Here is a 21,359-nt window from a genome sequence, read left to right as displayed (position 1 = left end):
TCGAAGAGCAGAGTATTTCGCTGTGGGGAGAACGGATTTTTCGTGCGATTTCTACGAATGAAATCATCGAAGAGCAAGGTCTGACGCTTTAACCCGACGACAGCACTGTAACGTGTCCAATCACTGCTTTAGCGCCTCCTTGGTACTTCAGTGTGTTCTCAGTTTGGCATTGCTGTCGCATCTTCTGCAACCTACAGCGTGTGACTTTGCCATCAATGGCCCACTCGTCGACTGTATTGGCGGCCATCACTTCGGGACGTAGTCTGCTTGACAAAGCCGTGGCGGAAGACGAGCAAGGTGACAGCGTTGAGCCCACACTGGCACGAGGAAAAATTCAGCATCACCGCCTATGTCGACTGTGTCCTTAGCCGTATCTTACCTGGAGCCAATGTTACGACCAACTTGACGTCGCACTCGTTCCGGCGTGATGGAGCTCAGCACGTCAATTGAAATGCCGGGATTTTCCCGCACTGTATAGCGGATCGCGGGAACTGGAACATGTCCTCTACGAACAAGTTCTTCACGTACATCTTCAACACACCCACGGAGATAAAAAAAATTGCGAAGTTACTTGGCGGTCACGATGCGGACGCGAAAGTGACTCCGCTCGACTTGTCATATTTCCACGCCACATGGCCAAATTCCACTTGTTCAGTGGTTGTACAGGGCTATCCAACACTCTGCTCAATGTTATTCCTCAGGTTGTGGATGTTCTGTGTGTTTACCTAATGAAGGCATTACTCCTCTTCCAATTAATGAAGCCAGATTTGTGAGTTGACCAAGCCATGGCAGTGTCCGGCGTTGACCTTATGAGATGGCGTCTTGGTCTATCCACTTGGCACAAGTTCAAACAACTAACACAACACATCAGAGCGGTCCGAGCTCAAAGTGCCTCCGAATGATCGAGCACTAGGCAGCTGTGATCGACCAGTTCATTGACCACACAAAACAATGTCCGAACGTCTTCGAGACGCCGAGGGGCAGGTTGGCTTGAAAACGTCTTCGGCGAGTCTCGACCTACCAGATCACTGCTGCCGTGAGTCTAAGGAAGAAAAGCCAGCAAAGCGCCGCAAACGCAAGAACACCTGCCTCTGGGAGTGTTAGTACGAGTGGAAGTCCACGATGCGGCGCTGCATTGCCTACATATTTTTTTTTGTCGATAACCTCGACATGGTCGAGGGAGCAGCGACCTACCGTGACACCGTTCTTGCTGATGGTCACATTCTCGCAGCAAAGGTACCTGCGTTGCTTGTGGAGCGCGGTGCGTCGACATCATAAGGGTCCGTCGAGTGCAAGTACGCGCTACTCTCAAGAAAGGGGAGACCGATGTGCTCATTGTCAAATTTCATGCTCCCGACCAATGTGGTCTGATCGTTGACCCTACACCCCGACCAGAATGTGTAGTTCTCAAACATGGCACTACAAGATAAAAGTGCATATCAACATCCCTTCATGGCGCTACACATAGCGGAGGCTGGTGCGTGCAGTCGGATGAGGGGTCAGTGTGGTGGTTAGCTTGGACGCGGTGGTGGGAGCGGCAGTCGTCGAGGATGGCTCGGACGTGGCTGTGGTCGTTGTGGTGGTGGCTGGTGCTCGCGATGAGCGTAAAGAATGACTTGCTAATATTTATTGCATGCTCGGAATTACCGTGAGTCAATTGACCAGTGATACGCGGGGCACTGTAGCTGACGGGGATGGGACACGCTGTTCACGCGTGACGAAATCCAGCAGCGGTAGTAGGTGGGCCTCGGTTGGCAGCGCTGCTCCTATATTACAGCAAGATTAACTAACACTCACATACATACATCAAGAGTACCGCTGACATCTTTCACATGATTGGATAGCTACAGTCCATGGCCGGACAGCACCGCCGTCAACCCCACATGGACACAGTTGTTGCAGCACAGGGTTAAACACGCCAACAACGCGAGCGGGGCACTCGGTTTGTAGCATTCTAGCTATAGTACAAAATTACAACGCCCAACGCAAACATTCACATATACACTACACATACACTACCGTTAACATGTTTGAATAGTCATAATTCATGGCTGGACCACCACACAACACAGGAACAAATATGAGCCTTAGCACTACCAAGATAGTAGTGAGTCAAGGATATACAGTACTATTTATACATGCAAGCTCAAACGAGGCTGAGTACAACCAGTGACCACGAGGTCGGCGCAAACACGATCGGCATGGTCTACGCTGCTGCTGACTAGTCAAGAGAATAATTAGTCAATGATATACAGTGGTTGATGCAAAGCATATCTAGCACCGACCCATTGGTTCGATTGTCAGGTTGACCACGGGGTCGGCGTAAACACCAGCGGCACGGTCGACGCAGGTGTAGACTAGTCAAGAGAATAAATATTCAAGTATATACAGTGGTTGATACAAATATATACGAACCTTAGCATATCCTGCACCGACCCAGTGGTTCGATTGTCAGGTTGACCACGGGGTCGGCGCAAACACGAGCGGCATGGTCGAGGCTGCTGTTGACTAACGTTAGTGAGGATATGGTTAGTCATTGATGTACAGGGGTAGTTATACATACAAAACACGAAACTTAACATATTCATCACCGACCCAGTGGCTCGATTGTCAGGTTGACCACGGGGTCGGCGCAAAGACAAACATCAAGCGTTCAGGAGCAGTTGGCTATCGAGTATTCAAAAGTAGTTTTAGTTCATGCCCTATTCGCTACAAGATGTTCGTACCTTGGTGCGTATCAGTTGATATGGCACTCGACTGGTCCTCCCCAACGCAGACCCATCTGCCCCACCAAGTCTTCAACCATGTCGATGTGGCCACCACAAGAGTCCACCATGTCATCAACTCTCTTGTGTCAACGATAGTAACAGCAAAGCGGCTACAGAAGCGCACGCCATGTGACGAGAGGAAAGGGCACTGCACCCGGCGTCTTGTGACATCTCCGCCTCCAGTATTTGGCATGCCTGTCTTTCGAAAAATGCCTGGGATTGGCCAGAATCAAAGCTTATCCGGATTAAATTGTTTGACTACTACTAGTATCTTGCAATTGATCGGTCGGACGCAACTCTGCAGTCACATCTACAATACTCTACGACAAATTACATTGACTCCAGTGTCACAACATACAAGCAATCAGTTAAAGACTTCGATTTAAGCGAGATACTTGCCAATTTATATACAATTTCGAACTGGACGGAGCCTCCGGCCGTTGTACGACATGATCGATGTGACGACGGAATAAGACAAGAACGACGATTGGGACCGGATCGGCGATGACTACAGCGGCAGGCAGCGGAAATGGAGGCTGCAGGCAACGGCGATGGCAAACATCAGCGATACATAATGCGGCGATGGGGGCACTCAGCCGTCGTAGACATCATCGGAGGCCGAAAGGAGCGCGCTTGTAGCCAGAAGTGCAGTGGGCGGTCAGCGGCAGCATACTAACAGTGCTATTTGCAAAATGATAAATGAACCTGAATTGACCAATCATATTACGCGTACGGATATTTACCGGTCGTCGGAGCGCGGTCGGAATCCACTCTCACGTCGGAATTTTTATGGTAGAATAATGGGTCACCTCCGCCCCCACTTGATATTTGTATGAGATTAATTTAGCGAATCACATAATTCTATTTCTGTTCTAGCCAATCATATCACTCTTAGTTTAATTTCCAACCAATAAATTCTAGGGTTAGGGTAGGATTAGGTTGGGTTAGGTTCGTCATCCAGAATGGGCATCTATGAGTAAGAGCATCTCATCGTATTCCAGTAAATCGACATGTACAGAATGTCGCATCCGACATCGAACCGTGGATGGGGATTGGATAACCGACACGAGAAGAGTATATGATTGGATGAATGTATTTCAGACAATTGTATTGGTCGATGCTGATGTCGTTAGTGTACATATCATTCACATATGGGGATACTGATGTGTATGGATAACTTTGGAAATACGACAAAACCATCCGACATTGATTTGATTGGTCGAAGGAATGTTCGTTTCAAACAAGGTTCAAAACAAATTCATCGACAACTTCGTCAGTGCACAAAACACACACCAGAACAATCTAGGACCTCAAACCTGGACCAAAATGCCGCTAACGTCACCGTGAACACGCTCCACTACATAGAACACCCCAATTCGCAATAGTTCTCTCAAAAACAAGCGTTAACATATTGTAAAGGAAATGTTTTGGCCCTGTGGGGCTTGTCGCTTCGCTCCAAAACACAAACTCAAATGTTCTTACAACGCATTTAGCTGCTTCCTACGACGTACCTCCTTCAACAGACGAGCATACGAGCTTGTGAAGCCTGAGTACGCCAATTTGAACTGCTCAAACGACTGGTACCTAGTCGATGCCAATCCCAATGTCGCTCACTTTGAGTACTTCTTCCGATGGAGTCGGAGTATGTCGCTGTTGTAGTCCTTCAAAGCAACACCCTGCTGCTGGTCGGCCACGAAAGCCAGTGTTGCCACGCTTGCCGACCCGATCGCGCGGTAGGAATTGATTTTTGAGCAATGAACCCATCCAAACACAACTGCTCTGTCGTCTTGGGCACTGGTTGTTGCTTACCTTCATCGCTTTGTAGACACTTGGCCACGGCTTTGCCAAGTTCTTCAAGGGAGAAGGCCAATCTGCCGCTGCCGCCACCACCCAACAACCCCGTACGAATCAAATTGCGAGGGTCAATTTCACTGCTGATTCTTTGCGTCACAAGGTATTCGCAGCACGCCTTCGCGGCCTACCATCTGCACCAGGCCATCAACTCGCGGAATTTGAATCGACGCTCAGTGGACTCGAACACGCGGTAAAAGACACCACCGCGACGCAAACTGTGCAGTGATATTCCAATCGGTAGGTTCGGTGTCATTTCGACAACGTCGCTGAGCACCTTTCGCAAGACCTTCTGCTCCAGCGGGCGCTGCCAGTCCACATGAGGGACATCGCCATGCTGAAAGACGAAGTTGGGAAACACGAAGGTAGTGCTGGACAGATTGGCACCGGAAGCACGCAGTGTTGACAGGTACTCCTCATGAAATGTGCACACGCGCAGGCATGGATACGTTGTCTCGTCGACGAGATGGTAGATTTTTCAGTCTTCTTCCACATTTGCCTTCTTGTGCCACCGGATTCGCACAGACAGGTACCGGCCGCTGCCTTCAGACACAAGTTGAACGTCGTTGTAGCGGAGGTTGAGAACCTCGCTGATTCGGAAGCAGCCCGGGAAACCAACGGCAAGCAACAGTCGGAGCAATGAACCAACAAAAGGGTGCATCCCGGCGAGTCCGTTCATGAGAGTAGACAGCTCTTGAACCGTCAGTGGGTGGGCCTGTTTTTCTTCGTCGACGTTTTTCTTCTTGTTGAACTTTTGTAGGCCAACGAGGTACCGACGGGCATTCGCGTCTTGCGCCGGGTTGGGGTTGATGCGTGTGTTGTTGAAATGAGCGGCCAATGCGGATTTGGCAACGTCGATCGTCCTTGCCTTTTTACCGTTCGTGTATAAGTGGTGGAAGAAGTCGGTACAGTCGTCTGTACTGGCGGTCTCAAGTGCAATGCCTCCTTTGTGAGGTTGGAGAAAGGACTCAAACTGTTTCCGGTACGTGTCATAGGCTGGCCTCGTCGATGCACCGCGGAACGACTCTTCGATCGTCTGCTTTGACGCTGCAGATGCCGGTGGCGTCGGAGTCATGTTGGTTATTCATGGATATTTGGATATGCTCTCCAGCATTTTATTCGCCAGTATTTATGAATAATCATTGTTTCGCACCGCGAAAGTCCACTCTATTCAGCATCAACAGATGGACAGCGACAGTGACTGTGGTAGCGGCAGCAACAGCAAAATCATTAGAGATATTTCGCAAACGAGCCGTAGTCAGTGCCATAGAACCAGAGTCCGATCCGGCAACGGCAACGGGAATGCTGTTTTGGTCATTTCGCAAAATGGCTGCCATTGCTGCAGCTATTTTGAGATCGTACGTTGAAGCAGTCAATCTTTACTCTTCCATTGTTTCTGATATGAGTACAGAAGAGTCCACCCTTGCTCTCCGGGTTTACAAATGGGCAAAGCGGAAGAAGCTAAGTCCTGCTATAACAACAATTCTTCTGGAGTTTGGCCTTGGCATTCCTGTGGAACGACCATTCATCCCAGCCGTCAGTTTCGACATCAATATGCGTGATGCTGATGCTGTGCTTTCGTTTCGTTTCGACGTCGCCGGAGTTCTACAGCTCACGTCCTTGCTTGGGGTACCAAATGTTGTGATTGCACCATCACGTGACGTGTTACTGGTGTGGAAGCCATGACCATTCTGCTAAAGCACCTCCGCTATTACCTTCTATGACATGCTCTCAACATTAGGTCGGTCCCGCCAACAAATTTGCCGTATATTCAATCACATGGTGGCGTTCGTGTTCAACTCCTGGAGAGATCATATCTGCAACAAGTTTATACGTGCCCGAGTCGCACAGTATGCCAGCGCCATCCATACAAAAGTGTCACCACTTTCAAATGTCTGGGCATTTCCCGATGGAACCAAGATTGAAACTTGTCGCATTACTGTCTCTGCCAATGGCACTGGCGGATTGAACTTGCAATAGCGGACCTACTCAGTCCACAAACGCATTCTTGCCTAAAATTCCAAGGGTTGACAACTCCTGATGGTCTCTGTATCGACTTCTTTGGGCCCTTGGAGGGCAGTCGACATGAAGTGACGTTGCTGCACATCAGTCAGCTGCAACAGTACTTTGAGGCCAATTCGGACATTTTCGGTGGGTACTACATTTACGGGGACCCTCCTTATGCCATTTGGAAGTTGATTGTGTCTGGCTTCAAGGGGAAAACTTGGACGAATCAAAACAACGTTTTAACACAGCCATGAGCCGAGTCCGCCAAGGAGTTGAGTGGAACTTTGGGCGGATGAAAACTCTTTGGGGATTTACTACCTACAAAATGCAGCAGAAGATTATGCTATTGAATGTTGGAGGTGTGGTACTTGCGGCCATGTTCATGACCAATTGTAATTGCTGCTACTACGGCGGAAACCACATTTTATCCTACTTTGGCATGTGCCCACCAACACCGAAGGAATACCTGACATCATAATTCAGCCAGATAGTAGAAATATAACAAATTGAAATGTCCAAATTCATGATTACTTTTTACTGTCAAAGAGAGCCTTAATGATGTTTGTCATTTTCACGCTCTCAATGTTGGCCAATGCCAATTGGTGTTCACGCTCGGCCTTTAGATCCTCACGGTCGAGCTCACGCTGCTGAAGTTCAGACTCAAATTTTGGCGCTGGAAGTCAAGGACCTTGTCACGAGTAACCAATTCACGTTCGCTCTCAGCCATAATCGCAGCAGCCAGACTATTGCGACGGTTCCCAAGTGCAGGACGCTTTTAAGCGTCATCGCCATCAACGTCGTTTCGTCGCTTCATCGTCTTCATGGCCATTTGGCGTACGATAAGCCCACCTTGTTCAACTTTCTCTTTTTCGTAGCGCTTTTGCTGATCGGTCTTCAGGTCGTCCAGCAAGGTAACGATGTCATCGAGAAGCATATGCTTCTCCTTCTCCTCTTCGTCAACACCAGAAAGACGTGCTGACACTGCATGAAATTTGCGATGCTCGTCGACGTGAGCCAGAAATCGATTTTGTACCTTCTTGCCGTCTACGATAAATGCCGTCTTCTTGCGTCCAGTTGCGATGCTTGTCCGTGTTGGCCATTTGACTTTGGCTGTTTCTGGCTACAGCACGACTTTCCGTACAATTGGCCGTTTCTGCGGCAAGAAAAACTATGATTCAGAGGTTTGCCGCACAATTATCAATTCCCAAAGGTTGTGGCTCTGGCACTGGCAACGGCACGTTTGCGAAATCTCTCTATTGACGCAGCCATCCAAGTGGTTTTCGAATATGTGATTTCTCGTACACACGGAGGCTCACGCCCATGAAAGTCGCAGAACATCGACCGCCAACGCAGTCTCTATGCCAACTTACTCATGCAAGATTTTTTATCGCCCAACTGCACGTATCCACACAACCTATTCAGGCGCCGATGATTTGTTCCTCCATGCTATGAACACAGTTGAAGCGAATGACTCGTACTTCACACAACGCAAGGACGCTATGGGTATGTGGTCATTATTCTTACAATATCTGACTATGTACTAGGTAAGACTTGGTCTGTCTTCGTATCAACGCGTAGCCGCTTGAATACGTCACTTAGCAACGGGTACCGCAATGGACAATTTGGACGAGCGGTATATGTATTTGTGATGTTAGATAAACTAATACTACATAGCATTCAGTTTCGATAAAATTCTTTCCATCCTATACAAAACATGTGTTGTGTCAACTCACGAACTATATATATTTAGATACCGCATCGGCGAATCAATCATGCGTGAAACATTGCGCGTTTCTGTCTCATCGTCCACGCTGAATTTGGCTCGATATGCCTGCAAAGTCCAACAACCGCAGGCATGAGGGCTCTCCTTGCTCGCACCAAGAGTGTTGGATGGCCTCGAATGTTTGGCAGCATTGATTGCTGCCATTGGGCATGGAAGAACTGCCCCAAAACGTGGGCAACGCGCCCCGTGAACATTTTGATTTGACCGTTGTCAGGTACAATGGCATTGCGTTCACAGTCAACAATTGCCTTCACCATATCCGTTTGGACTTTGATGATCCCCCTTTCCTCTATTTCAATGGAATAAATTACTACTGTATATAATACTCAAAATATATATCATCAAATACTATTCAATATTATTCCGATGCATACAGTACCTTGACTCTTTGCTTTCGCATTTTTATGCCCAATGGTCGGATGGACGCAAGATTGGGCGACTTGATCACGTTTTCGACAGAGCATTCAGAACTGACTCCGTTGGACTCGCTCAGTGACACGATGTACGCCTTGGTGAACTTTGATTGGCACGTTCTTTAGATTGAGCCAATAGTGTTGTAGATGGAACGTGACCTTTCTTGAATGCACCCTGTACAATTCAATTGCGTTCTATTGAAATGTATGTACTTGTCAAATACAAATTGTCATTGATCACTATACCTTCACGTGGTCGATGTTGTTGGTTCCAGATGGGGGATTGTGCAGTGCCTTTTTGTACACCCCGCAGAAAAGGGAAATTTGTTTCTAGATGATATCACGCCAGTAAAACTGCAAGCTTGCAGGTGCACATGGGCTATAGTCACACCGTAATATAGTGTTGTAGTTGAGGCAGTGGACTTCCGACATATTTATGCTGGTCGTTGTAAATGGCTGCTACTTTCTCGTAAAATAGAGATGACTTCTGGTCGTTTCCGACGATGGAGTTAAGCGACACTTGCAGCCTTGCGCAGCACAACGTTTCTTGTTCCACAGGAAGGTAGTTCCGTCCTTTGCTCGACGACATGATCGAGCTTCGAAGCTTCAAAGCAGTCAATGAGCGATCACCCAAGCATGTCCCTTTATCCGGCCGTATTATCCGGATATGACTCCAGCAAATCCAGTAACGTTACATGTCCATCAAATCTGTGTGACTTCTGGAATATTTGCTAGTCAGCAAAGTGCTGAATCGGATACTGGTGCGGGGCGAAAATATTTCAGTAAATTTGCAGTAAATCAGCACACAGATTTACTGATTGGCCAATTTACTGTGGAAATGCTCTAATTGGTCGGACCTTTGTGGCCATTATGGGTTATGCCCAAACAAACATCAAGTTATACTTGAAATAATTCAACAGGGCCGTTACAGTACTGCCATACATACTACTTACTGTACTGTTCCTCCAGGCTGGCGGAGGAACAGTCCTACTAACGTTTTTAATAGTAGTTACTACTAGTACTATTATAGGTTATACAGTAGGTATACGAAGTCGGTATCTGGACACGGTATTCGTAGCCTCTCGTCAATGAAGATAGCTTTACATCCATGATGTACTTGCAGTAAGGTGATTCATGTAATTCCCAGCCAGCAAATGGCCAATCACAATCATCCATGGACGATGATAGGACAAAATTACGTACTCTTGTATCACATACTTGCAAGATTTAATATTCTGTTTGTTCAACATGTAATACAGTTTTTATATTAGTTGCACTTCTAAATTTAATTACTTGATTAATTTATACATATCATTATTAAGAGGTTCTGAGGATTTTGTCACCCAAATCAGGAATACATTATTCAAGTGACTTACTGGCCGGGAATTAAATTCACACAGGGAAATTTCAATTTTAGAAATTCAATTTTAGAAATTCGACGAGCAAATTGACCATGCGATACAAATGATAGGACCTGCATAAAGTTATAAAGCTCGTCACGATCTTCAAAATGCATGTTTTCGCAGCCTCATTGGATGAATGGGTGACGAGTTATGGCACTCAGAAAGTAGGCCAAGCTGGCCGGGAATTACATGAATCACCTTATTTGTTGACATAACGTTACAATATGGCGTTTTGGACCTCTTCAACGAATGGCGTACGGTAAATCCCACGTGGAATTATTGAACTCTTCAAGCAAGACATTTCAAAAACAATTTTCCACTTTCTCGCAAAATGGGATCAACTAAAATATCATTTTTCAAAATGGAGGTAAAAGGTCCGTTTTATAAGGTGGCGTTTTGGGCCTCTTCACTGTCAACAAGTAAATCCCACGTGGAATTATTGGATTTGGGTAAAACTCTGCAAGCATTTTGATCAGATTTGTTGAATTCGGCCCCAAAATGGCGTTTTGGGCCTGAATATTGCAATATTTCCGGTTACCAGACAGGTCCTCAATTTTGATCAGATTTGTTGAAATCCGCCCCAAAGTGTGAATTTTTCCGGATACCGGTTGCTTTCCCCTTTCAAACAAAATGTCATCCGTCGAAATCTGTCAACCCATGTCATGCAGCGCATACTCGCCATAGTCCAAGATGATGTGGGTGGTCGCGGCATCCGCCACCTTCTCAATCCGCATCGAGATGTGGTAGCTCTGGAAGCAGCTGCCACCGGCCTCCTGCATCTCCCGCCGGGCTCTCACGTGGCCATTCTGACAGGGTTTCCCTGTGTCCAACATGCGACGCCGCCTACTGAAACCGACGGCATTGCCGGCACGTTTGCTCTGGTTCACATGCTGCACACTCGGGGCTGCGTGGTGCATATCCTCACAGACGATGTCAATGCCAGTGTGTTCCAAGCTTGCATCGACCACTGGAGGAACAACTACTCGTGTCAAGCCGACAAAAATCTGCAATTGCACACGTTTCCGCCAGGTCCAGTGGCGCCACCGCAGCTCGAGGCCATGGCGGCGCTCATTCAGTACTGGATCGCCATCGAACGACCCGGCGAGGCAGCGGACGGTACGATTCGTCTCCTCGTTCCTTGAAAACGAACTCAAGTACGCGTACGTACGCAGGTCGCTACTACACGATGCGTGCGAGGGACATTTCACGTGACGTGGCGCACTTGGACGCGTTCTTCGACCGTGCCCAACAACTCGGGGTTCGCACCTTGGCCATTGGTGACGGTGGCAACGAGCTCGGTACGTTCGTACGACCGATATATGTACATATTGAAGTTGCCCCGACTCAGCTCCATATCAATTTTCACAGGCTTAGGCGGCGTGGCCACATTGACCAAACAGCACATTCCACACGGCGACGTCATCGCAGCAGTCACGCCGTCCGATCACTTGGTCGTGGCGTCCATTTCAGACTGGGGCGGCTACGCGATTTGCGCCGCCATGGCCTACATAGACCCGTCCTTGTCTCTCGTGCTGCCACGTACCCTGGCCGAGTTGGCGGCCACGATGGTCATGGCGTGCGCGCGCGACGGCATTCTAGGCACGTTGGACGCCTGTGTGGATGGATGGCCCCTTGTTGTGAGTTTGAATCGGCTCCATCAGTTGACCTACCTGGAACGCCGCTGCGACTTTCGGCTCTTAGCGTGCCACCCACACTCGCCAACCCTTATCTCCAGTACGTATTGTGCATTTCACCCAAATTTGGACTTTTGAGTCGTTTCACTAAATAGAATCCATTTGATCTCATTATTAAGCTTGTACACACACTATACAAAGATGAGTATATATGTGGGCCGAATCAAGCGTTTGGATTGGCAGAAATTCAACAGGGTGTGGTTTTATTGGCTTAGGCGTTCTTTAATCCATTCTCTTAAGGCATTCGACTGCACTGACGGCTCCAGTTTCGAATCGATTAGACAATATGTACATTTGCGTTTATATACAGTAACGTTAGTATGGTTTATTTCCCCAAATGTTGGAGGTTTGTTTGAGCGCGCTGCATCGCCACATCTATCCATCGGTTCTTTGTGTTTGTACTGGGGTTTTTTGTATGGAAAAACAGGTGTCCTGTGTGAGTGGAATCACACTAATTTAGGTATCATACTAATTCGAGGTTGATGGTGATTTCCTGTAACCTGATTGGCTGAATTCTGCTGCTTGTGTCGTCGATTCATTCTCCAGTTTTGAATAAACACAAGCGTAACAAACCAATATTAATAGTAGATTGCCCGATATCTGAGAATGGTCTGAAACACTTGTGATGACCAAACTTATTTAATTACGTATTGTCCATATACCCAAAATTTGGACTTTTGTGCGGATTCTTTGCCAAATCTATCGATCGATTCTTTGTCCTGACTTTTGTATGTGTACAGGTCGTCCAGTCTCACACTAATTCGATGTTGCATTGGTCGAAGAATGGATTTGATTGGCTACTTGATTCGTGTTCTGGGTTTTGATTGGTCGATTTTCGATTGTCACTCCAATTTCGAATATCTTGACAATAACACCATGGTTGAACGGCCATCTACTGGTCTTTTACGTACCAATACTCATACTACTGAGAGAAACTCAAGCCAGACTTTGTTGCTGGGGGGATGCAAACGATCGCATGCATCAACTGAATCGTAGCCCTGACTGATGGAGTATTTAGAATGGCCTCGACTTGCCACGAAAGTACAGCCGTCGTGGCTTCCACCGAGCGCTGCGTCTACGTTGATCCATGTGGTCACAGACTTGACCAAAGCTATGCCACAAGCGGCTATGGTAGCTCTGGGTATGTACACATGTATATGATACACGCTTGGACACGCAGAGCAAGGCAGGCTTTGACTATGCTAGTCGATGGTAGAACTCGCATCGGTTGCGAATATGCCACCGCCTTCCGACAAGGACTGTGTCGTCCTGTTGCCAGCTGCTTTGCTGGTGGAATCCCCGGACAACATTGATGCAGTGCGAACATGGCAAACGCATCACACACGACTGGGAGTTGTCGGAGGATCTGCCCAAGTTCTGCAGCAACTGGTGGCGGTGGCCGGCATTTACGTTGCGATTCACGTGCTCGTCGAGTACAACGAAGCGATGCTCGCATCGCATGTGCCTTGGTGCCAAAAGCAACGAATTGGGCTCTGGGTCGCTGTGTCTTCCGAGTCGACGGCGACGGGTCGTTGGCTCCTCGATCAACCATGGGTGGATGCTGTCCTCAGCCACGACACTACTCAGCTACACGACTTGATGGACTGCATTGGCCAAGCAGTAGTCAAGCCCTGGAGCAGCGGGGGTCACTAGAAGCGACGACTGCACTACGCTGCCACCTTGTCGTTCATCGAACAATTGCGTTGCATATTACTGTAATACGATCAACATGGAAGAAGACGTTTTCGAGTGACCCGGGCTTTCAGTCTACACCTGATACAACGTCGTACTTGCGAGGCTACAAGCATTGTTTAACCTGTTTAACACGTACCCTTGTATGTTTAACGTACTTATGTCTCGGGTCACTAAACAGCGGACACATGGTATTGGGCCGGCTCTTTTTCCGTGTTAGTCTGATAACGTACTTCCCTGCCGAGCAAGGACGTTTTCTTCTGCATGACTTGCATCCTGGACTCGGCCGCCATCGATGCCGGCTCTCCTTCTCCGAGCGAGGTCCCCATGGACGAACCGATCTCATGCCCCGTGGCTGCTACAAAGTCCTTGGATCTGTCGTTCTTTGTCTCGTGCACCAACTTGACCTTGGACGTCCCCGACGGTGCCAACTCTAGCATCGTCAACCTCACCCATCAAACGATGCAACGAGGGTATGCGCTGGCCAAGACCATGATGCGCAAGGACTCGTCCTCGTCCCCTCTATGGGATGGCTCAATCTACTGCCAGGTGACTGCACACCGCGGCTCCGATGGGAATGTGCCGCTCACGTTCCGCACAGAAACCCTACAAAAGTCATCGTCCCCGCGCTTTGTCGTGGGCATTGTACTGCCTGCCGCCGACCTGTCGCCGTCTGACACGGTGGAGTTCCAATTGTTGTCTACCCAGGTCGATTTTCGAGCCAAGCAGGCCACCGTGGAGCTGGCGACCACGGGGTTGGTACCTCTCCGTTTGCTTTTCGACGCCGCCGCTCAATCTGGCCAGCTCAGCCTTCCCTTTATCCAGCAGCTCCAGGGCGGACAGTCCTCAGCCACCGATGGCACTAGCGTCGATGAAGCCGATCACTCCGCCGTACGACCTGAGCCTCTCCAGCCCACGAACATGTTGGAACTAGTGTGGCCGCATGTCGTGTCGGCAGCCACCATGGCGCCGTTCGTACAAACCCACCGCACCCTGTATCGATGGCCCCAGCAACACCAATCTGCGACAACGTTTTTTGACGAACGCGTGGCCGAATCGTGGCTTTGTGCGACACTGCCACAGCAACTCTTGGCCCAATCCAGGGACGATATCACGCATCAAATCATGGCGTGGCAAGCTGTGCGGGCTCGCGCCGCGCTCGCTGAATGTTTGTTTGACGATGTCGCATCCGGCTTGGCGCATGGCTGCGATGCGGTACAACATTCACTCTTGTATCTATCCCTATCGAATATGTGGTATTATGTGTTCTACTTCAAATGTCCTCCGGCGGTTGGTTGAATGAACCGCCTACCAACCGCCGGACCTTCAACATTTCATATAAAACAAAGTTGAAGAGGTATCTTTGTGTGACTGCAATACTACAATCAATCTTTTTAACCAATCATATTGCAACTATCATTCTTTATAGCCAATCATACTCCTTTGTTCAATTAGTTGGCGATTTCATCCATCCCCCAAAATAGGCATCGATACATATATGTCCTTGTCTTGTTGTATTATCTTTGGCAACCTGAAATATTAAAATATTCACGCCCAAAATGCCATTTTGAGGCCGAATTCGACAAATTTGCTTGGATAGTGTTAAACCGAATATCCAATAATATCAAGTGGGATTTACTCCTTGACGTGTGGTCCAAAACGCCATATTACAAAATGGCGTTTTTCGTTTATCCTATTTTGGCAGAAAATGGAATATTATTTTTTTGAAATGTTAGCACACGCACCCTCAGCCAAAAAAAGAAATGGATTTTTGTGGTGCTAATTTGGTTTTCATTCCATCGCGATCGATTTATATATTGTTTGTCCTGTGAATATATATATATATATATATATGTCAAAATCCCGTGTCCACCGGTGATACCCGTCATCATATCATAAATTTTCAATTCCACATGAATAGTTCGTTGTTGATTTATTATTTGCGCCGATGCTTTCGTGCAATCGGATTACCACTACTTATTTCCTGTACATTAGTGTGGCTGCACGTTCTTTGCTTGCCCTGTTTTAAAGATACACACGATATATATATATATAGGTGCAAGTAGCCGTGCACCGTGCACGAGGGCTGCACCTAGGCAATGCGCCGCCCCCATTAACGTCGTCCGACTCGGTCACCGCGACGCTCCGCACGAGCATGTTTGCATTGGCCAAATCAGTCAAATCATCAGCAATTTCCAAGCTCCGAACGAATAGTACCAATGAAAACATTCACGCGTATTGCGAACTGCAGTGGTGTGACCCGCCCATGATGAACCCCTCGACCATCGGGCGAACTAACACCATCCTCAACAACCCCGAGCCCCGGTGGCGCCCAGATCTACCCTCGGTGAAACTCCGTAGCCGCATCGTGGACGACTCAGTGTTTGAATTCTATCGACCTAGGAATGACTCGATGCAAGGGTAAGAAGAACACGAAAAAAACAATGAATTTTTGACAAATATATATATATATATATATTGGAGTTTTGATTGGAGAGTTGCCACCTCCATGGATCGATGGAATAGGATTGCTGTGTTACACTAAATTTGGACTTTGATGCTGACACAATCGATCAATCGATTTCTTTGTATGATTGTTGCCTTTTTTTGTATGGAACGATCGTCACACGAATTGAAGTCACACTCGATTTCGATGGATTTGATTGGCTACTTGATTCGTGTTTTGATTGGTCGTATATCGATTATCTGCCTCCCCCCACTCCACAATTTCATCGACTTGACAATATATATATATATAGGTTTCTAGACTGCCACGTGTTAGTCGACCCAGCCAAAGGAACGAGTGCAAAATCCAGTCGAAAATCTCATGTGTCGCTGGGCGTGGCGAGGCTGCCGTTAGCGCAGCTGCGCCAGGTAGTAGTCGAGGGGGGTAGTAGTACTAGTACCACCTACTACTTGTTCCAAGACTGGGTGCGGCTCCACCAACGGGGGGACGACCCCGACGGTTTGTGTCGGTGCGACGATGGCGGCACTTGTGTTGGCGAAGTGGACGTCCATCTAGCATTGACTCGAGCGAGTCCCATACATGCAAATCCGCCGCCGCCGCCGCCGGTCGTGATGGCCGAGAGGCTGCCGTGGCTCCAGGCTTCGAGTCCATTAGCGTTGCTCCCGATGCTGGTACCGTCCACGACATTTATAGACAAGCATATCGCAGCCTTGATCGAGCACAAGGCGACTTTGGACAACCTTATCGCGGTACGTGGTGGTGTACTAGTACTGTATTTGGGTATGTATTCTGCGACAGAGTGATTTTCGCTCGTTTGAGGTGGCTTTTACTTTTAAGGGTGCGTCTGGATGTCAAAACAAGCCAACATCTTCGGATATTTTGCAATTTCTAAGAAATCGGCAAAAAATTGCTCCTGATATGGCTGCTTTTCCTAGAATGAATAATATAAGTTTTTGAGAAATGATCTGTCTGGATTTAAAATGTCGAGAATTCAATATTTTGCCAAATATCGCGTTTTTTCTTTGCCAAATATTAAAAAAGAGGTTCAAGCGACTTCTTTTTATTCTGAAAGTTGGCAACTACTGAGTTTCGTTCGAATTCAGGCTGATTCAGACAGTTAACAATAGATGACAACCAAATTCTTCGAATTATATATTGAACCAAATATATTTTCGAAATATTATTTGGGCAATAATTGGGGTGTGATACAGACCCACCCTAAAATAATTGTTGGGGTTTGGTGTGTGTGTGTGTTGTCCTTGTACTCAAAATATTGTCGACTTGTGTGCTGACTCGCAAAACGGATCGATCGATTTGTGTTTTCTTTGTACTGAAGTTTGTATGTAAAACGGTGTATCCTGCGGCGATTGAAATCACACTATTTAGAACTCACACGAAGTAGATGTATAGGTGATGGTTGTTTCCTGCAATCTGTCTGCTTGGCTACATACTTTTACTTGCGATTTTCGTGTACATGTATTATTTGGTTGTATGTCGCTCCAGTTTAGAAAATAATATATTTACACCAGAATACGATGGTCTGGCAACTGTACTCTGTATATATATATATGGTATACAGACGACGAGGGAATTTAACGCTCATGGAAGTTTTGAGTGTCACACACTTTTTTCAGCCAATCAGCTGCACATCACGAAATACTTGAATTCTATGGGTGAATTTTTATAATATATTTCGAATTTCGAACTACGCTATCTATCCAATCATATCGTGAAATTTGCGCTACATGATAATTCGGTCGTCGTCTGTAGTTTGTTGTTTAGGACTGGACTATCTATATATCCCCACCCTGTCGTACTCGAAGCCTCGACTTTCGAATATCCAATCGCTATTGGCTAAATCATTGTGTGTGTGTGGATCCTCGGATTGGCTCTTATATGTTTTCAATGTAGATCTCTCAGCAATGGGTGACGGAGGCCAAATCGACCCGGTTCAAATCAAGCCATGATAAAAAGTCGAGCTCACTTCAACACATACCCACAAATTTGCACGTGAGCTGGCTCCACCACTGGTCTACTTCCCCTTGTACTTGTTCGACCCTGTCGACAGTGTCATGCGGTATACCAGCAGCCCACGCGCTAGGCCTAGACACGGACTTGGTCCAATTGAATGACCTTCTCACGGACCTAGCCGAAGACTGTGTGGCACTTCATGCGTCCATGTCTGCCGCCGATCGGGCATCCTTTGGGGTCTCGGGCTTGTCCAACGGGTACGATGAATCAGTGGAAGCGTCTCCTGCCACGTCACTGCCCCCCGACGTCGCGCCGCGGGCGATGGCATCCCGCCTCAACTCGCTCTACTCGTCCGCCAAGCGCAACTTACCCCCCGTTCCATCGGCCTTCAAATCCGCCACATCCCTTGGGGATAATCACCACCAGACAGCGCCTTCCCCCCTCACAAGTCTGTGGGCCCGAGCCCTCCAACTCGAAGCAACGCATCAACTCCGCAAGACTATGGTGGTGGCGCAGGCTTTAACGGCGCTCACTGCCGCGTTCCAGTCGGCAATTGTCATGACGATGCAGCAAGGGCCAGTGGTGTGGGCGGACCGGCTCGCGCTGTGGCAACGTGTGGGATTTTTGTGTGGATGGGAGAGTTTGGTACGTGATTATGTGTGTGTTTGATGGCTGTGTGTCTAGCGTAGGTTGTGATTTCAATATATATAAATATATTCAAATCACCCCCCCTCAATATATATACATATTGTGGGGGGGTGGGGCGGCTGGGTCATTTATATACATATGTGAATATGTTTGTTTTTGCCGTATGCATGAAATATTAATGTCGAAAACAACAACATTTGGTTGAAACATGAATGCAAAACTGTGTGGAGCTAGTTGTCAAGCTAATATTTTATGACTCTGATTTGGACGAGCGAACCACGTCTATTTTTAAATTTACTTTTTTAAATTTACTGAATATGACTCGTTTTGTTAAAATATATATTCTTTGGTTGTTCACTTTTGAACGGTTGGTTGTAGGTGAGTTCGCAGGGCAAAGAGTTGCATATGCTCCACGACGCCCAAGTTGGCATCTTGGCGTGCCAGCAATTCCAGTTTCAATTGGTACCATCTAATACTGATGACGTGGCAGTCTGTGGGAAAATCGTCCAAGTGCCCGTGGACGGGCTGGATGTGGGGGGAGGAGATCCGATTCCGATTGTGTGTGTATTGTTTACCCAAGGCATCAACGAAATGCAAAGCCTCGCCAACATGTCGGCCCATCTTGGCGGTATGCCTCCAACTCATTATGTATAATACACTGTATATATATATATATATATATATATCGATATTATTCCTTTTCAGAATCCTATACATATATATTATTCCTTTTCAGAATCCTATATATATTATTCCTTTCCAGAATCCTATATATATATTATTCCTTTTCAGGATCCTATACATATGTATTATTCCTTTTCAGAATCATATACATATGTATTATTCCTTTTCAGAATCCTATATATATTATTCCTTTCCAGAATCCTATATATATTATTCCTTTCCAGAATCCTATATATATATATTTTTCCTTTCCAGAATCCTATGTATATATATTATTCCTTTTCAGAATCCTATATATATATTATTCCTTTTCAGAATCCTATATATATATATATATATATATATATAATACTGACTTGGTATAAATGTTTCCGGGCCCCATGATCCATCGAATCCATCATAACGTCGCCCCAACAAACCGATCACAAAACGTTCCGATTGGTCGTCCATCTGAAAATGCTGCTTGTCGCTGATTGGTTGGCTGCACTTTGTGCAGAATTAATTGGGAAGTCTATGTGAAAAAATATTCACTTGTCCTTTTGGCTGAAATTTGGTCCAATCAATTGATTCGAGAATCGATGTGAAGCTTCTTCCATGTATGCACTACATAGAAAGTAGTGTTGTATACAAATTTCTAAAGCTGTACTTTTTTGGTTGGGCCAACCCACTTTGATGATCGTTGATTGGTTCCAATATCTCCAACGTGTAATTTGATTGGCCAGGATACTGGATTCGACGACGGCCAACAGCTCGCTATTGAACAGGAGTTTTGGACAATATTGTGTGAATGAATTCGGTATAAAGTACCCCCCCCACACATGCGCGTGGTTTGTCGAATCGAGATGGGATCACGCTGGAGTAATTCTGATTGGTTGAATGCACGACTTGTCCTGTCTATTTGAGCCAATTGAAATTCGCCACGAGCGATATTGGACGGGGTCTGGAAATATTTGCACCAAATCCACAATAGTAATAATTATATTCTATTTCATTTCTCATATCGTACCACCACTCTTGTACACAGTAGGCGGCGGCGTAGTGTCGACGCAATCTCAAATCAACACGACCAACTTGATTGCGTTACATGAGTACCACCAAGCTGCTACCAAGGCGAGCCACGTCATTTCTGTGGACACTGACCTGGACCAGCTGCGGGCCGCCGTGACCCACGAGAACGGCGCCAGTAAAAACACCCACATATTGCACTTGGCGGCCCGGGTCGTTCGGGCATTGGGCGGGGCGCGGGTCACGTGCTGCAAAAGCGGCAAAGATCGAACGGCTATGAGTGTGACCTGGGAACAGGCGGCTTGGGCCTCGTCGTTGGACCAGATGCTGCAAACAGAAAACGACGACGACGACAAGAGTGATAAGGATGTGCTGGTGCTGGCTAACCTCATGCGCGAGTTTGGCGTGCGATTGGATGTGGCGCATAAGAACGTCGGACACAAGCGATACTCGTTCAATGCACTGCAGCGGAAACTTCTGCCGCCCATGTACCGCCCGCCCGTGTCGACGATTCAAGACATGGTCACGTCCGTGGCCCTTCGAGATTCCTAGTGGAAATATAGCGTGTGACCTAGATTAGTACTACAATAAATACTACTAGTACTACTACTAGTATATGCAACAAGAGTGGTGTTGGTTTGGTTTGGATGGGGAACTGACTGTAACATGAAGTACATACGGACGATAGGTACCCCCAAAGATAAAGGGTCATCCGCCAACGAGTAGTTAAGTTGCAAGGAATGGAGGAATTGTTAACTAATACTAGTACTACGTAGTAGTAACAAACTGAACTGTATACATTTATGTCGATGTGAACGGGATAGATACAACATTAACTGTACCGACTTGGAAAAGGTGTTCATACTATCCCCAGGTAAATCGTTAGAGTTTGTTGGTATGACAACACGAAAAAACCAGGCGTGTTACCGTTCGATACTGCTCCAAATATATATATTTATTGTACCACTGAGAT

The 21,359-nt window shown here is 47.0% G+C and overlaps 6 protein-coding genes across 7 annotated transcripts; 4 read left to right on the top strand and 2 right to left on the bottom strand.

Moving 5' to 3' along the window:
* Window positions 1-212: 212 nt before the first annotated feature.
* Window positions 213-1,825, bottom strand: H257_08129 (hypothetical protein; the record flags this gene model as incomplete). The annotated part of the gene is made up of 7 exons (XM_009833918.1): window positions 213-347; window positions 403-505; window positions 572-611; window positions 1,241-1,367; window positions 1,463-1,619; window positions 1,672-1,766; window positions 1,817-1,825. 7 exons carry the CDS (start codon window positions 1,823-1,825, stop codon window positions 213-215), a joined length of 666 nt encoding a protein of 221 aa, XP_009832220.1.
* Window positions 1,826-4,399: 2,574 nt separating this feature from the next.
* Window positions 4,400-5,025, top strand: H257_08128 (hypothetical protein; the record flags this gene model as incomplete). Its single annotated transcript, XM_009833917.1, has 4 exons — window positions 4,400-4,501; window positions 4,594-4,669; window positions 4,733-4,812; window positions 4,864-5,025. The coding sequence occupies 4 exons, from the start codon at window positions 4,400-4,402 to the stop codon at window positions 5,023-5,025; spliced, it is 420 nt and encodes a 139-aa protein (XP_009832219.1).
* On the bottom strand, window positions 4,845-5,706 carry H257_08127 (hypothetical protein). Its single transcript, XM_009833916.1, has one exon. The coding sequence runs from the start codon at window positions 5,692-5,694 to the stop codon at window positions 5,098-5,100; it is 597 nt and encodes a 198-aa protein (XP_009832218.1). The 5' UTR covers window positions 5,695-5,706; the 3' UTR covers window positions 4,845-5,097.
* Window positions 5,707-7,139: 1,433 nt separating this feature from the next.
* On the top strand, window positions 7,140-7,774 carry H257_08126 (hypothetical protein). Its single transcript, XM_009833915.1, has one exon. It carries the CDS (start codon window positions 7,219-7,221, stop codon window positions 7,603-7,605), a length of 387 nt encoding a protein of 128 aa, XP_009832217.1. The 5' UTR covers window positions 7,140-7,218; the 3' UTR covers window positions 7,606-7,774.
* Window positions 7,775-10,864: 3,090 nt separating this feature from the next.
* Window positions 10,865-13,752, top strand: H257_08125. 2 transcript variants are annotated; one of them, XM_009833914.1, is made up of 5 exons: window positions 10,865-11,341; window positions 11,398-11,523; window positions 11,594-11,959; window positions 12,938-13,060; window positions 13,136-13,752. In XM_009833914.1, exons 1-5 carry the CDS (start codon window positions 10,888-10,890, stop codon window positions 13,570-13,572), a joined length of 1,506 nt encoding a protein of 501 aa, XP_009832216.1. In that variant the 5' UTR covers window positions 10,865-10,887; the 3' UTR covers window positions 13,573-13,752. The 2 variants fall into 2 exon arrangements, with proteins under 2 accessions (XP_009832216.1, XP_009832215.1); XM_009833913.1 differs by having other exon boundaries at window positions 12,938-13,752.
* An 87-nt stretch (window positions 13,753-13,839) lies between these two features.
* On the top strand, window positions 13,840-21,038 carry H257_08124 (hypothetical protein). The gene is made up of 6 exons (XM_009833912.1): window positions 13,840-14,826; window positions 15,668-16,032; window positions 16,371-16,827; window positions 17,990-18,694; window positions 19,076-19,325; window positions 20,409-21,038. Exons 1-6 carry the CDS (start codon window positions 13,876-13,878, stop codon window positions 20,936-20,938), a joined length of 3,258 nt encoding a protein of 1,085 aa, XP_009832214.1. The 5' UTR covers window positions 13,840-13,875; the 3' UTR covers window positions 20,939-21,038.
* The last annotated feature ends 321 nt before the right edge of the window (window positions 21,039-21,359 follow it).

The sequence above is a fragment of the Aphanomyces astaci genome (genome assembly GCF_000520075.1).
Source record: "Aphanomyces astaci strain APO3 unplaced genomic scaffold supercont1.17, whole genome shotgun sequence".
Taxonomy (NCBI): Eukaryota; Oomycota; class Saprolegniomycetes; order Saprolegniales; family Verrucalvaceae; genus Aphanomyces; species Aphanomyces astaci.
Note: the sequence above shows the minus strand (reverse complement) of the source record. Positions and strands in the feature narration are given on the sequence as shown.

Coding starts and splice junctions, on each gene's coding strand:
- H257_08127 (XM_009833916.1), bottom strand. CDS start 5,694: ATGACTCCGACGCCACCGGCATCTGCAGCGTCAAAGCAGACGATCGAA.
- H257_08126 (XM_009833915.1), top strand. CDS start 7,219: ATGCCAATTGGTGTTCACGCTCGGCCTTTAGATCCTCACGGTCGAGCT.
- H257_08125 (XM_009833914.1), top strand. CDS start 10,888: ATGCAGCGCATACTCGCCATAGTCCAAGATGATGTGGGTGGTCGCGGC. Junction 11,342..11,397: donor ACCCGGCGAGGCAGCGGACG/GTACGATTCGTC, acceptor GTACGTACGCAG/GTCGCTACTACACGATGCGT. Junction 11,960..12,937: donor CTCGCCAACCCTTATCTCCA/GTACGTATTGTG, acceptor TGGAGTATTTAG/AATGGCCTCGACTTGCCACG.
- H257_08124 (XM_009833912.1), top strand. CDS start 13,876: ATGACTTGCATCCTGGACTCGGCCGCCATCGATGCCGGCTCTCCTTCT. Junction 14,827..15,667: donor TGGCGCATGGCTGCGATGCG/GTACAACATTCA, acceptor ATATATATATAG/GTGCAAGTAGCCGTGCACCG. Junction 18,695..19,075: donor TGTGTGGATGGGAGAGTTTG/GTACGTGATTAT, acceptor GGTTGGTTGTAG/GTGAGTTCGCAGGGCAAAGA.